At 39.8% G+C, this 14783-nt stretch overlaps 1 protein-coding gene across 3 annotated transcripts; it reads left to right on the top strand.

Moving 5' to 3' along the window:
• Positions 1 to 649: 649 nt before the first annotated feature.
• On the top strand, positions 650 to 13773 carry eva1ab (eva-1 homolog A, regulator of programmed cell death b). 3 transcript variants are annotated; one of them, XM_085156205.1, is made up of 5 exons: positions 650 to 1298; positions 9669 to 9730; positions 10691 to 10869; positions 11748 to 12104; positions 13519 to 13773. In XM_085156205.1, the coding sequence occupies exons 3-5, from the start codon at positions 10767 to 10769 to the stop codon at positions 13629 to 13631; spliced, it is 573 nt and encodes a 190-aa protein (XP_085012331.1). In that variant the 5' UTR covers positions 650 to 1298; positions 9669 to 9730; positions 10691 to 10766; the 3' UTR covers positions 13632 to 13773. The 3 variants fall into 3 exon arrangements, with proteins under 3 accessions (XP_085012331.1, XP_085012321.1, XP_085012312.1); XM_085156195.1 differs by having other exon boundaries at positions 10325 to 10869; XM_085156186.1 differs by having other exon boundaries at positions 9669 to 10869.
• Positions 13774 to 14783: the final 1010 nt, after the last annotated feature.

The following is a 14783-nucleotide window of genomic DNA, read 5'->3' as shown; positions in this document are numbered from 1 at the left end:
AGCAGAAAAATAACCTGCCAAGCTGATGGGGTAGCTAATGAAATTTTCATCAGTGTTAATCTGATATAAAGTTGTTTTTGATCTTTTAGAAAAGTGTTGATTTGGTGCTAAAATATCAGCTATAAGTATTACTGTGAGGGCACATGGTCCGACTGCATTATAATTAAATAATAATAATAATAATGACAATATTCAAAATGTGGCCATGCAGTGAGAAGGTAACTTCACAGGTGACTGAAATCCTCATCTGTCACAGCCACTCACTGTCATCTCTGCGCATGTGAAACACTGTGCTGCTCAGTTTTGAATTTTATCTCATGCCTCTTTTACTGATTAGTGAATATATATATATATATATATATATATATATATATATATATATATATATATATATATATATATATATATATTGTTACATATATATATATATATTGTTACATATAAAAAAAGCTTAGATTCACAGGGTGGAGGCATGATGTGATTTTATGAAATTTCATGTGATGCGTCTAAATAATAGCACTTTTTTTTCAACACTGCACATGAAATATTGTATTCTGCTTGGTTTCCTGACCCACTGTCCCTCTTCTTCTCCTCTCCTCAGTGTTTCTCTCTCCTCCCTCCTGCTGAGCGCTCCACATGAAAAACAGACCAAGAGCAAATGAGGAGAGGCAGCGAGTCTTCATTTACAACTGCACATGTGTCCTGCTGTGTGTGCGTTGTTGAGAGAAAGAGGAAAAAGCAGCAGAGTCAGAGAGGAGGGCATGCAGACGTTTGGGAAAGGGAGAGAGAGGAGAGAGATTCGGCAGACCTGTCGGGGTCTCTCATGTCACATTTCTGCCCGAGGAGCTGACCTATGTCTCGCTCTAAAAAGAAAACTAACACGGAATAAAGGAAAGCTGCACTCTGGAAAACAGTTGGAGCAGTGTACCTTCTCCTGCTGCTGCTACGGCATTAAAGAAAGAAGAACTGAGGGCATGAAAGGAGAATGACTGACATTTTTAATTTGTATCTACATAAGAAAGAGAAGAGGAGACGGAGGCTTTTGGGCCTGTCTGACAACTGTGGGAGGGCAGAGGAGATTTATACTTATAATTGTACTGTTAGTCTTCTTTTGGTATTCTTTGAGAGAAAGGCAAAGAGAAGAGTGGAGATAATAGGAGAGGAGAAAAAAAGGGGAGGAGAGAGTCGAGCACAGAGTAGAGGAGTACCGAGAGGAGGAGAAAAGAGAAGACCAGAGGAAAGAGGAAAGGAGGAATGAGAGGACAGGAGAGCAGATGGGCTCTTCGGATTATTAACATGTAAGTACAAACATTTTATTTACATGTGCTGATAACTGCTCATGATGACACCACTGCTGGTTTTTATATCTGCTTATAATTATTATGATTTCTCACTGCTCGATTACTTTTCCCTCCATATAATTACTCTTTGTGCCGCCAAGTAATTTTTTCCTTTCTTTAATTTTCTGTCTTATTTCTGTTTTTGTTTTTTGTTTTTCTAAATCTGCGTGCACACTCTCTCTCCGGTGCAGCAGCAGAGGGAAAGGCCAGTGTCACATTAGATTAGCATCAGCAGTCACACACACGGGGGAGGAAATATGCTTAAAGTGTGATGAGCATGATGTGGAGGATTGAGCCTGTGCAGGAAGAGCTTTTGTATGTTCTGTTAATGTCGTGGTGGACTACACCACGGGTCGGAGGAACTATATAGTTTTCTCAACCACATGCAGGAAAACAAAGAGCTATTGTGCCACATAAGAATTTGGCCAGACACACAAAAAAGAAAAGAGAGAGGAGCATCAGTGTGTATGAAAACAAAGGCGCAACATGTTTTACACCTCGGGCTGGAGTCTAGGAGACTTCACTCGAAAAAAATGAATATATAAGGAGCTTGGTATATGCCTTTATTGCTTTCATTGCAGTGACGGGACTAAAAAGATTTAAAATATAACCCTGTGGACTCTGGATAATATCTGGGAAAGGTATCACATGTATGGACTGCAGTGACACACAGAGATGTGATCACTGAAACTTTGCATCCCCATAGAGTAAATGACTGAGCCATGGGTAGCCATTGATTGCCACACCTATTCTTACAAACTGAAGCATCATCACCGAACAAAGCTGGGAATAACTGCCCATGAAAATACCTGAAGAAAAGCACACTATATTCTGCCGGCTTCACCTCTGTTATCCAATACTTTGGGCAAAAATGTTCAAATGTTTAGGAAAATAAAAAATGGTTCACATAAAGTACGACTAATAATAAAATATTAGTAAAATAATAGGACTTAATATCTAAACTGTAGCTATGGGAATTTCAAAGCATTTCAATAAAGACTTTTATGTGTAATTGATTTTGCATGTTTTAAAAAGAGAGCGATGGACTTTTGATTTCTTAATTTTCTGTATTTTAAAATTAGCATTAAAGCCACTTTCAGCTGCTCCCTTATTCATACGGGGTCACCTCAGCGGGTAGTTCTGCGTGTTTAGATTTGGCAGTCTTACACCAGATGCCTTTCCCGACGCAACCTCAGAGGGAGTTCTGTGTCCTCCGGAGAATGAACCGGGGTTCTTGCTAAAAATGTACATTTATACATACAGTATAAGAAACCACACAAACTTTAATCACATCATTGCAAAATTTCACATGTTCTCTGAGCCATAATCCTAGATTATGCAGACCCAATTTAAAACAAATCCAGCCAATCCGACATATGAGATATAAACTTTTAGCATTTGTGAAAACCCCTCCAAGCAAATTCACGAGTTCAGTTAAAGTTTAAATATGTGTTTTCAATTTCTTGTCGGCACAACACAGCGATTAGAGCTCTGCTCATGAATACAGTGGCAGCAGATGTGGGCATCAAATAGGTTAAGGTCGAGCTATTTGAGGGGATAAAGCTGAAACCCAGTCAAAGCAGTGAAAACATCATGGACATCCAGTAATCTAAAAGGAGATCAAGAACTCAGGCATGTACTGTTTAAAAAGCAGTGATGGCCAACCATTGCTCTTGTGTGCCAGATGCCCAGTCCTTGGCTAACTCCACTAACTCCTCTGTCTGGGAGGAGGGAGCTGTGTCCCAGGACATGAAAGATGCCAATATCATCACAATCTGGAAGAACAAGGAGGACAGAGGGAACTGCAAAAACTGTCATAGCATATTCATACTCTGTATGGTGCTGAAGAAGCTCCACATGTCTCATATTTAGGGTCAGTGTGCATTCAATTCTGAACAAGCTTGGACATGGTTGGCAATCATAGGAGAAGTAGCAAAAAACAGGGACTCTACTACATTACCGTCATCGGCTTCACAGAGCATTCAACATACAGTGGGGCAAAAAAGTATTTAGTCAGCCACCGATTGTGCAAGTTCCCCCACTTAAAATGATGACAGAGGTCAGTAATTTGCACCAGAGGTACACTTCAACTGTGAGAGACAGAATGTGAAAAAAAAAATCCATGAATTCACATGGTAGGATTTGTAAAGAATTTATTCGTAAATCAGGGTGGAAAATAAGTATTTGGTCAATAACAAAAATACAACTCAATACTTTGTAACATAACCTTTGTTGGCAATAACAGAGGTCAAACGTTTACTATAGGTCTTTACCAGGTTTGCACACACAGTAGCTGGTATTTTGGCCCATTCCTCCATGCAGATCTTCTCAAGAGCAGTGATGTTTTGGGGCTGTCGCCGAGCAACACGGACTTTCAACTCCCGCCACAGATTTTCTATGGGGTTGAGGTCTGGAGACTGGCTAGGCCACTCCAGGACTTTCAAATGCTTCTTACGGAGCCACTCCTTTGTTGCCCGGGCGGTGTGTTTTGGATCATTGTCATGTTGGAAGACCCAGCCTCGTTTCATCTTCAAAGTTCTCACTGATGGAAGGAGGTTTTGGCTCAAAATCTCACGATACTTGGCCCCATTCATTCTGTCCTTAACACGGATCAGTCGTCCTGTCCCCTTGGCAGAAAAACAGCCCCATAGCATGATGTTTCCACCCCCATGCTTCACAGTAGGTATGGTGTTCTTGGGATGCAACTCAGTATTCTTCTTCCTCCAAACACGACGAGTTGAGTTTATACCAAAAAGTTCTACTTTGGTTTCATCTGACCACATGACATTCTCCCAATCCTCTGCTGTATCATCCATGTGCTCTCTGGCAAACTTCAGACGGGCCTGGACATGCACTGGCTTCAGCAGCGGAACACGTCTGGCACTGCGGGATTTGATTCCCTGCCGTTGTAGTGTGTTACTGATGGTGACCTTTGTTACTTTGGTCCCAGCTCTCTGCAGGTCATTCACCAGGTCCCCCCGTGTGGTTCTGGGATCTTTGCTCACCGTTCTCATGATCATTTTGACCCCACGGGATGAGATCTTGCGTGGAGCCCCAGATCGAGGGAGATTATCAGTGGTCTTGTATGTCTTCCATTTTCTGATGATTGCTCCCACAGTTGATTTTTTCACACCAAGCTGCTTGCCTATTGTAGATTCACTCTTCCCAGTCTGGTGCAGGTCTACAATTCTTTTCCTGGTGTCTTTCGAAAGCTCTTTGGTCTTGGCCATGGCGGAGTTTGGAGTCTGACTGGTTGAGGCTGTGGACAGGTGTCTTTTATACAGATGATGAGGTCAAACAGGTGCCATTCATACAGGTAACGAGTGGGGGACAGAAAAGCTTCTTACAGAAGACGTTACAGGTCTGTGAGAGCCAGGGATTTTCCTTGTTTGAGGTGACCAAATACTTATTTTCCACCCTGATTTACGAATAAATTCTTTACAAATCCTACCATGTGAATTCATGGATTTTTTTTTCACATTCTGTCTCTCACAGTTGAAGTGTACCTCTGGTGCAAATTACTGACCTCTGTCATCATTTTAAGTGGGGGAACTTGCACAATCGGTGGCTGACTAAATACTTTTTTGCCCCACTGTATAGCAGATACAATCTTTTCATGATCCTTGAGAAAAGCCAGCAAAGATCTCCAGCTCTGTGAACTCCTTCAGTGACAACATGAAGAAGATGTGACTGCGACACGCACATCAGAGTATGCAAGACTATACAAACCACACCTTTATTTTGAAATTTCAGCTATTTTGAATGTTCTTTTCTGGTCATTTGGCCACTCTACTGCAGTCATCTACCTCCACAGTGAAGCCCACAAGAAGCTGTTTGACCTACAAAGGTTAAAAGGTCAAAAATTGTCTTTTTGCTGATGACACTGCTGTTTCCACGCATGATTGCCAAAAACTGCCTCCAATAACTGATGGACTGGTGTCCTACCTCTTGCACTGCATGCTGTGGGTTAGTAGGGTCACGTAGGCACTTTATTCTAACGATCAGCATCAAAAAGATAAATATCCAGGGCTGAAATGTTGAATGTCTCTAACATATCAGCATACAATTCAATAAGTATGAAAAAAGACCTTGCAAGGTAAACAAAAAGTGTGGTGAGCACATGGACCTCACATGAACACTTCCACATCAGCAGAAGGAATTTCTTGCCTTGTACGTGCACTGCGTTCATTGAATATTCTGCATTTCTTGGAAAGAAAAAGTTCCCACCAGAGATGTTTTGCCCTGAGCAACACTCCTCCAGAAACTAGGTTTTCTCTGATCATGTGCCCCATACAGAAGATGGCTGAATCCCCAAATACCTCCTCTGTGAACCTTGAAGAAACACTCACCAGGGCAGCCACACCATCACCACAAAGACATATTAGCTACAAACGTGATCAGAAAGCCGTCAATATTGACATGGTCACTTGAAATGCTTGAAATGTAGTTGGGTCAGGAGAGCTTTAAAGAAAAACATCTGCTTTAGTGGGATGAAAAGACGAAAGATGGCAAGCACAAGTGCAAAAAGCCTGCCTAAATCTGTGAACAGTGCCCAAAGGACTGCCACGCCCTTGTACGACTTCACATTCAGATGCACACAAGAGCACTGATCCAATGGTTCTGCAGGACTTCGGGTTCCCTACGGGCTTCATATTTATTGGACAAACAATCAGAAAGAAAGTGCTTTTAAGGAAGAAAGCAAAGAAGAGCATCGCAAATTTTAGTTTTGCAGTGCGATCGATCGACTGTGAAGTACAGAGTGAGAAAAAGCCTTTCGCATGTAGTTGAGTCATCAGTGTAAACAGCTCTTTATTTCTAGACTGCTGAACAGAGTGTGACTGACTGTAATGAGCTGGCAGCAGGCCAACCGTCTCATACTAATGTCATTACATAACTGTGGCGATCAGCTGGCTGATAGAAATTTATTGCATGACTTTTCATTCACCACTCAACTCTAATACTGATGAACATCTGCTTTTTGTCCCCCGGCTTGTTTGTGAAGGTAGATAGGTGTTACATTTTTTTAAAAGGTGTGATTAATACCCATAACTATAAATTATTAATGATGGTATAATGCTATTTTTTTTTGGTAACATACAGGAAGCTATACTGTCATATTTAAAGACAGAAAGAAAGAGTAAGCAGGGGAGTGGGCGAGAGAAGGGCAGTCACGTCCTGCAGCATTTACACACAACATCACAAAATGACCCTGACAGTCAGTGAATTTAGAAGGGCTTGGAGGTTGTGTTATGTTTGCTCGTGTTATGTTGCACTTTAATAAAATGCGATTTGCTTTTTTGTTTTTTTTATTCTTTGCTTCTGTACGTCCCATGATGACAAGTTGCTTTTCGACTCTTTAGTTTGTTTTCTAACATAATTAAAAGCCCGAGGTGTGTGTTTTTATGCCTAACAGTAAGTAAGGAGGGGACAAAAATGACTCTCACTTGGCCCATATTTCCAGAAATGTGACAGATAAAATGCAGATTTGTTCTCTAGTGTCCTCTTAGTTTCTCCCGACAGGTCAAGAGCACTGCGCTTCAGCGTTTTTACAGCTGAAAACATCCAGAGAAATTAGGGCAGTTTGATCTTCTCTCAGAGCTTCATCCATTTTTCATCTGTTCAAGTTTAAATTTCAATGCCGTGTCTTTACAGCTGTGCAGCTGAAGAGCACAACATTCTGTATTTGGCATCTTTGTATTTCTACACAGTTTAGATTTACATGTTTAAAAGTGTCATTGTTCATTTTTATAAACGCTGCCTTTTCATAGGCTGATATCTTTACTGTTGTTTGGCATTAAGGAAAGAGTCTTCGTGAAGTAATCTGATGGAGAACACACAACGTGTATTAAATCTGTGGGGAAATCACATTTATGAAATTAAATAAAGTTCTACAGTGAGGCTAAGTGAGGTCTATTGCTCATATTTACAGCGAGATTTTATTTGAAGAAGATGCTAGAAAAGAAAAGTCTTTCTGAGGTGCTTTGCACATTTTCTGTGTAAGCATTAAGCATTGTTCAGATTTAATATGTCATTTCTGGAAATTTTGCTTAATTATTATCGTCATCCTTTTTTGCAGCTACAGAGAATAAGAGTATCTTAGGACACAAGTTTTCATCTATCTCTAACAAGACTGTAAATGTCTGCAGGGCTGTGGGTGTTAATGTATAAATTCAGTCTTCTTACACTCTAGGATTATGTTTAGGAAAAGGGAGCTTTTATTAGATGGCCTAGCTGATGGGGACAGGTTTGTTCTTGGTGCTGTACAAGTAAAGTCATTCAAAGTCCATCATACACATTATAAGAATCATGTGAACCATTAAAACGGCAGTCTGCAGAAATACAGAAAAGAAAAAAGAAAAACACTGCTGGAATAGACAGCCCACTCGTGCAGTCATACTTCTACGCTTTAAGCAATGCACGTCCTCCATGTGTGTCCTCCATATGTGCTAGGAACACCGCAGAGCTGATTTTTGGCTTCACGCAAGATATAAACCGTGCTCTGAAGGTCTTCTGTTTAACCCACTGCATCTTATTTCCAACACTGAAACATAAATGATCTGTTCTGATATGAAAAGACCTGTGAGTCTTTTGTAACAGGCGAGACTGTGCAAAGTATTTTAGAAACATCCAGACCATTTCAGACTTGAATTACAATATTCTGAAAGGTTATTCAGATTTGTTTTTGTCCAAATGACACCAAAAGCCACTCAAGCTTTGAGTTCAGTAACACTGATAACACAGGGGCTATGAAATTTAAATACAGAACTAAACTAGTTCAAACACAATGATTTGTAATTTAAGCTGGTTATTTTAAAGAGTTATTGTTGTATTTCTTCTTACTATTAATTACTATTAATATTGCTTTATTGTAACTTAATAATTTCTCCGCCTGAGATTTAGCTACTCATTTCAATGTTTAATAATCATCACTTACTGTATATGACACCAACCATCATGTCATACTCTTTATGCTTGAGCTTAAAGAAATGCCCCGGATAGCAGTCTAAGTTTGGATCTTTATGTCCAGATCATAGGCCGTATATAATACACTATATTCTGTGGCCTAGATAAAAATAAAAATAAAAACCCCCTTACACATCTTCTTGTTAGTGTGGGTAATTTATGACATTGTCTGAAGCCCGGACTTGATGGACTGTCTCTCTGAAACAAGCACATTTCCAGGTCAGCGCCAAATGTGCGCATGTTAAAAACCACTTTCATGTTTTCAGCTCACTGACAAGAGACGGTAATAAACCGTAGAGTAAATGTAGACATTTTAAAAGAACAATTCACCACCACTACATTTATTTTTGCTCTGGCCTGTAATTCTATGCATCCGGCTGAACTGTTCTCCAAAGCAAACAAAAAATACATGTGGGGGAAAAAAACTTCCCAGAAATCGGTTACTCAAAAACAAACGTTGTTGTAAGCCCTTTCATGTAGAAATAATTTTCTCTGTAAAAAGAAGCGCATCTGTCTGTGCGAAGAGACTCATGCTCATGACAGCATGACAGGAACTAAACATTAACAATGTCCCCTTCGGCTGAGCTGCAATATTAGGTAGCAGCAAACATTTTAGCTGGAGGATGTAGTTCAGGCTGATACACTAAAACAATCTAAAAGCAGGAATAGCACTGTCTGCAAGCCAAAAAACATGAGCTTGATTCTAGGCTTTACTTCTTTTAGGCTTTAAAAGGCACAGCATTAAAGCTGAAAGTTAAGATGATTTAAGTTAGAATTCAGTGTGCTCAAAGCCAAACATCCATCTATGCAGAGCTGCAGCCAAGCTGTTTAAGTCCTGAGACATTACTGCAACCTTCTTATGCTTTTATTTTCTTTCCACACATCTGCATTGCAACTTTAGCACATGTGAAATGAGCGCTTTTCAGCATTAAAGTTGCTTTGTCAGTTATCAGCTGGTGCACGACAGCATGTGTGTTTGAGTCAAAGCCTTGAGCTTTCAGCAACACTCGCAGCTGTTTGTTGCCACCTAGTGGTCGAAAAAGTAAGAAATTATTCTGAATCAAATCCTTGATGTTCAGTCTTCACGTTTAAAACAATGTCCACATCTATGAACTGTTTTGTTTAAAAATACTTGGTTTTGAAAATCTCCACGCTGGCTTCCCTTTACTTCCAAACACCCTCTCTCAAGTGAATGAGCTCTGCACTAAATCGTGTGTGTTCATGTCTGTGTGCTGCACAGATATTGCAAAACTGACTTAAGTGCACAAAAGAATGTGTGAATGCATGCATGTTTTTTGTGCCAAAAACAAAATATTATCTGAGGTATGGATGCCTAATTATTGTTTTTTCTTTTAAACGCTGCAGGAAAACAGCTCAGGCATGTTGATAATGATGGTGAAAACTGGGAGGGAGGTACAGATTGATGGGTAAGGCATCAGTGTTTTCAAAGTCCTCTGTGATTAACTTTAATTTGTTAAATGACAGTTTAACCACTTTGACTTGTCTCCATAAAGCCACAGTTGTGATTGTTGATAAACTGAAAAGGGTTACCAGGGGTACCTTTATTTTCCACCCTTCCCCTGTACTCACTTCAATGTGGACAACTGGCTCACATGAACGTGTGAAACGTGGTAGATTTGCTGCTGTGCTTCGTACCATTGTTCTATTTCATGATCCATTTGTGGCCAGGATTTAGGGCTAATTATCACTCCTCCACCACCGTGCTTGACACATGCGTTGTTTGCACTGACATGCATGTTTGGTTTTCACCAAGCATGCTATTGTACATCATCTCCAACTTTGGTGTCTTCTGTCCAAACAACATTGTTTGTTTTGAGGTTTGTTCAGGTGAGGCAAACCTAAGCCCTGCCTCCTTGTTCTTTTTAGAAAGATGCTTTTTTTTCTGATAATCTCTTCTAAAAGCTGCACTTGCTTAGTCATTGTCTAACTGTATTGTCACAAAATGTAATATCATGTTAACTGAGGCCAGCAAAGTATGAGCTGTAACTCTTTTTTTGCAGTTTCACTGAGCATTGCATGGCCTTCAGTGAATTTGCTGGGACCTCCACACTTGGGAAGATCGTTGCATTGTGTTAGCACTCATTTAAATGCTCTCAACCAGCAAACTGGCAAAACTATACAGATGCTCACATTTTCTGACGATCAATCATGTGCATTTGATTAGCAACACCTATTTGCTACTTTCCCTCTTAATTCCTGTAGTGAGGGTATACTTGTTTTTTTTCTTCTGAGGATTGCATGCAGTCCTGAGAAAACAAACTTTTTCACATGAATGTAGTTTAGCTTTAGTACATGACTTATTGAAGTTACTTACGCTATTCATTTTCTAATTTGTTTCTCATTTTTATGTTTTGGGGTATTTACAGGTTTAAGAATTCAGGGAAAATCCTCCTTATCATGAGGTGCTGAACTGACTTCTGCAGGAAAAATAATAACCACAACATGAGCGCTCCAACAACAGGAAGCCCAAATATGGAGGTGAAGGTGGTGTCCCAGGAGATGGCATTGCTTAGCAACATACTGGCTGCTTACACCTTCATTGCAGGTACAGTAAGTCCAATTGAAAACAAAAGAAGCTTTTATGTGGGATTGATGTGATGAGCAAATATTATGTGCTAATTTCTTTAACTTAGCACATAATATTAGCACATAAACCTACTAGGGGTATGAAACAAAGAGCAAAAACAGGTCTGTTAAAAGTTTGGCATCTGCCTTCAGAACATGTGAAAACTGCAGAAAAAAAGGAATCATTTATCACACTTTGACTGTATTTTCCCACATAGGATGGATCGTGTATCAAATCATGAAGAAAGAATTAGTTCATGAGAGTGTTTGTCTGCATTGTTAGTTTAATCTGAGCCACATGTTTCACAGCTTTCTAACTGACAAAAATATTACTGGCTGCTCTGTTACATTACACTGAACCAAGATGGTTCTGTAAAAAAGCTGTGCTGAAGCTTTTCTTTGATTTACGGCAGTAATATTTCTTTGTAATAACAGTAGACTGACTCATTTTGAAAAAAGCAAGACCTATTATTGATTTCTTTTTTCTTTTTACTTGGGAACATACATGCATTTTTACACTATATAAAAGAAGGAAAAGGTTTCACTGGTCTGATCTTCTAGAGACCAAACTAGGGGCTTTAGGACCCATGCACTAAAATTAATTTGATCTAGAAAACACAAAGCAGATACAAACATGTCAAACATGCTTCTGGCATTGAAAGCTGAAAAGGGATCAGAGACGTTGGCCCAAAGACAGATGTGTGGAGGTCAGAAGGTGGAAACAGTGTAAAGACAACAGACAGGTGAGGAATGTCTGAAAACGTAGTACACAAAGACTAAAGACTGTGCAGGGAGGGACTGAGAGAAGGATGAAACAGCAGTTAATTTATTTGTTAATTTATCCTGCCTCTCTTACAGACCAGCCCGAGAGGACAGCGCTTGTGTTTCTTGGCGGCGTGTGCGTTGGCCTTCTTGTCACACTGTGCGCCATCGTCTTCCAAATACACTGTCGAGCAGACTGCCACTATGGCAACACTAACAATCTTCCCCATCGCCCAAGGAACAGACTCCAACATCGTCGGCATCACAGCTGTCGCCACCATCAGCCCGCAGACAGCAACCCAGACAATACTGCCGTCGTCCCCTCTGGAGAGACTGGGCCCACTGGGGAAAGTGAGTCTGAGGACTGGGATGACACAACTGATCCATCAGCCCGGAGACGCAGACGCTTTGAGAGATCCCTAATGCATGCCACCATGTTCACATCAGCTGAGGGTATCTGTGGCAGACACGCACACCACTGACGCACACCAATGTCACCATCCACACACTAAGACATCATTCACACATCCAGCAAGCTGTTTCCTTTAAAATAAGGTCTCCTAATTTGATAACCCACACATCATATGATATCATAGTATTGCTGTGATTCAGATGACCCGATCCTTTAGATATGAATCGTAGTCCAGTGAAATGTTTTAATAAAAAGCAGTTTTGAAAGTACATTTGCTCAAATAGCAGACTTAACATAAAGTTATTGTGTTGTGCTTCTTTTAACACATGCTCCTCTGTATTTATGATTCATTATGCATCATTTTACTGCAACACAAACATCAGACAGGCGTGCACTCCTAAATGTTTCTCAGCTAGCTGCATGGCAATTTGATTTATTTATTCATTTTATTGGTGAAAACAAGCTTCTATAGGACGTAGACACATAAAGGCAGACTCAGTGTTTATAATTTATTGGTGGATTAGAAGCCCAATAACATAGTCCACAAACTAGCTAACAGAAACCCAGACATAGCAGGAGTTACACCTGGAAATACACAGGGAGGGTAAAGTGTAGCAAAGGATAAAGAAAAAATGTGACTATTCATACACATACACACTGAGAGCTAATCAGGGATTAGACGCAGCTGAGAGGAAACAAGACAGTAAAACTCAAGAAAACAAGACTAAAAAATAAACAGAAAATCAAGATACAGAAGACAACTAAGTACCAAAGTAAGACAGGAAATAACTAAATAAACAGAGAAACAGAGACACAAGAATAAATTTGACCTGGGGAAAGATTCAGAAGAACAGACAAAAGGAAACAAAGACGAGAGAAATAAAATAAATAAAACTAGAACTGAAGGCTCAAAATACTCAAAACATGTCAATCATAAGGTACACCAGCTCTAACGCATACCCTGTCTTATCTATATCTATTTTACTCTAATAAACCATAATTTATAAAATGAATGTCACACTGTAATCAGCAGGACTTCAAATTACCAACTCATCTGGAAAGTGTTTACCAAAGTCTGCAAAAGACTCATTTTCTCATAGACTTCAATACCAGCAGCCTTCTTTTTGCAACCAAAGGTCACCCCTGCTGGATTAGAATGCAAGTTTAAAGCACTTCTGGTTTCCCCTTTCAGACCTGGAAGCCATCTTTTATATACTGTTTGTTCACCCATGTTGCACAGAGTCCACAGCAATGAATTAATTAGAATAAGACTGCTGAAATCTCACACTGTGTTGGTGTGACGCTCTGGTTATGTCTCTATGAGCAAGGCAGTCAGACATAATCACACACACGCTCCTGTCTTCAAATAGAATAATAAATAAATAATAAATCTGACAGTAACATGAATGGACAGTGTCCATAAAACTTATTATGTGTGTGTGTGTGTGTCATCAGAGCTGGACCGGGCCCAGAGGCTAGAAGAGCGGGAGAGGATCCTCCGAGAGATCTGGATGAACGGACAACCAGACATCAGTACAGTCACTCAAAGTCTTAACAGATATTATTGAAACAACAGTAAACAGAGAGATGTGCAGACTGACATACAGACTGAAAAAAGAAGGAAACAAACATACAGGCTAGCTGATGGATGGAAATGAATCTAATAGCTACATAGGTGAATAAATACTATATGACATGAATAGCCATCAGCTTACTGGACTGATGTATTGCGCCAATGTGACTCTTGTGAAACTGTCACTGACAGAAATGCCTGGAGAAGTCCCTCTACTGTGTAAATTAATGAAAACATATAAGCTGCGATAGTTCAGTCATCCAGCAAGAGACGACAATGACATTTTTGGAAGAAGAATGCCCCGAAACGTCAACTGGTAGAGACACAAAGAGCACAGATGACCACCATTGTTGCCAGCCGTAGCAGATATTTCAGAGAATCTGCGATATGTAGCTGCTGCCATAAAGTCGCTGGGATTGTCTAACTTTTCTATTATTAACAAGTGCTTTGAGAAGTATAGCAAACACAGGCTACAGCTGTGTGTGAGTGTACAGTCTGAAATGAAATGATGAGATTAAGCAAGCTTTCAGCTGCTTTCTTATTCACACGGGGTCACCAAAGCAAGGATCTTGGCTTGTTAAACTGATCATAATCCAACCATCTGTATTGGACAGTATCAGCTTTTTAACAGCCACTTTTCTATCGGTGCATTAGATTACCAATTTACTGATGGCAATGTTTTTTATTTATTCTGTCAACTTAATTTAATGATGACTGAATTTAAACAGAATCTAATGGAAGATTTTAAACAATAACTTATTGTTTAATTATTGTCAATACTATTCTCTTTAGTTCTTTGTTTTAAGGCCAAATAAAAGCAAAAACATTTGCATAACATTTGGATTAATTTTCAATCAGTGGTTCTCAAACCTTTTCTGGCACGCCCCACTTAATCCTACTCCACTAACATTGGGTGATTGTCATCCATGTAACTATAGTCACATGATTTTCATTGTATTGCATTAGAGCCTTTTTATAGGGTCCCCATGATACCTTTTTTCGTTTAATGCAGTAACTCAATGCCCCACAAGTGGCATCTACCCACAGTCTGAGAACTACTGTCTTAAACACTGGTATCAAGATACGGTCCACATTTTAGAGTTTTTGCACTTTTCTCATCTACTCTTATTTGTTTGTGAATCTGCTA

Source organism: Neolamprologus multifasciatus, chromosome 1, assembly GCF_963576455.1.
Source record: "Neolamprologus multifasciatus chromosome 1, fNeoMul1.2, whole genome shotgun sequence".
Classification (NCBI taxonomy): Eukaryota; Metazoa; Chordata; class Actinopteri; order Cichliformes; family Cichlidae; genus Neolamprologus; species Neolamprologus multifasciatus.
The sequence above is the reverse complement of the archived record's forward strand: the minus strand, read 5'-3'. Positions and strand labels throughout refer to the sequence as shown.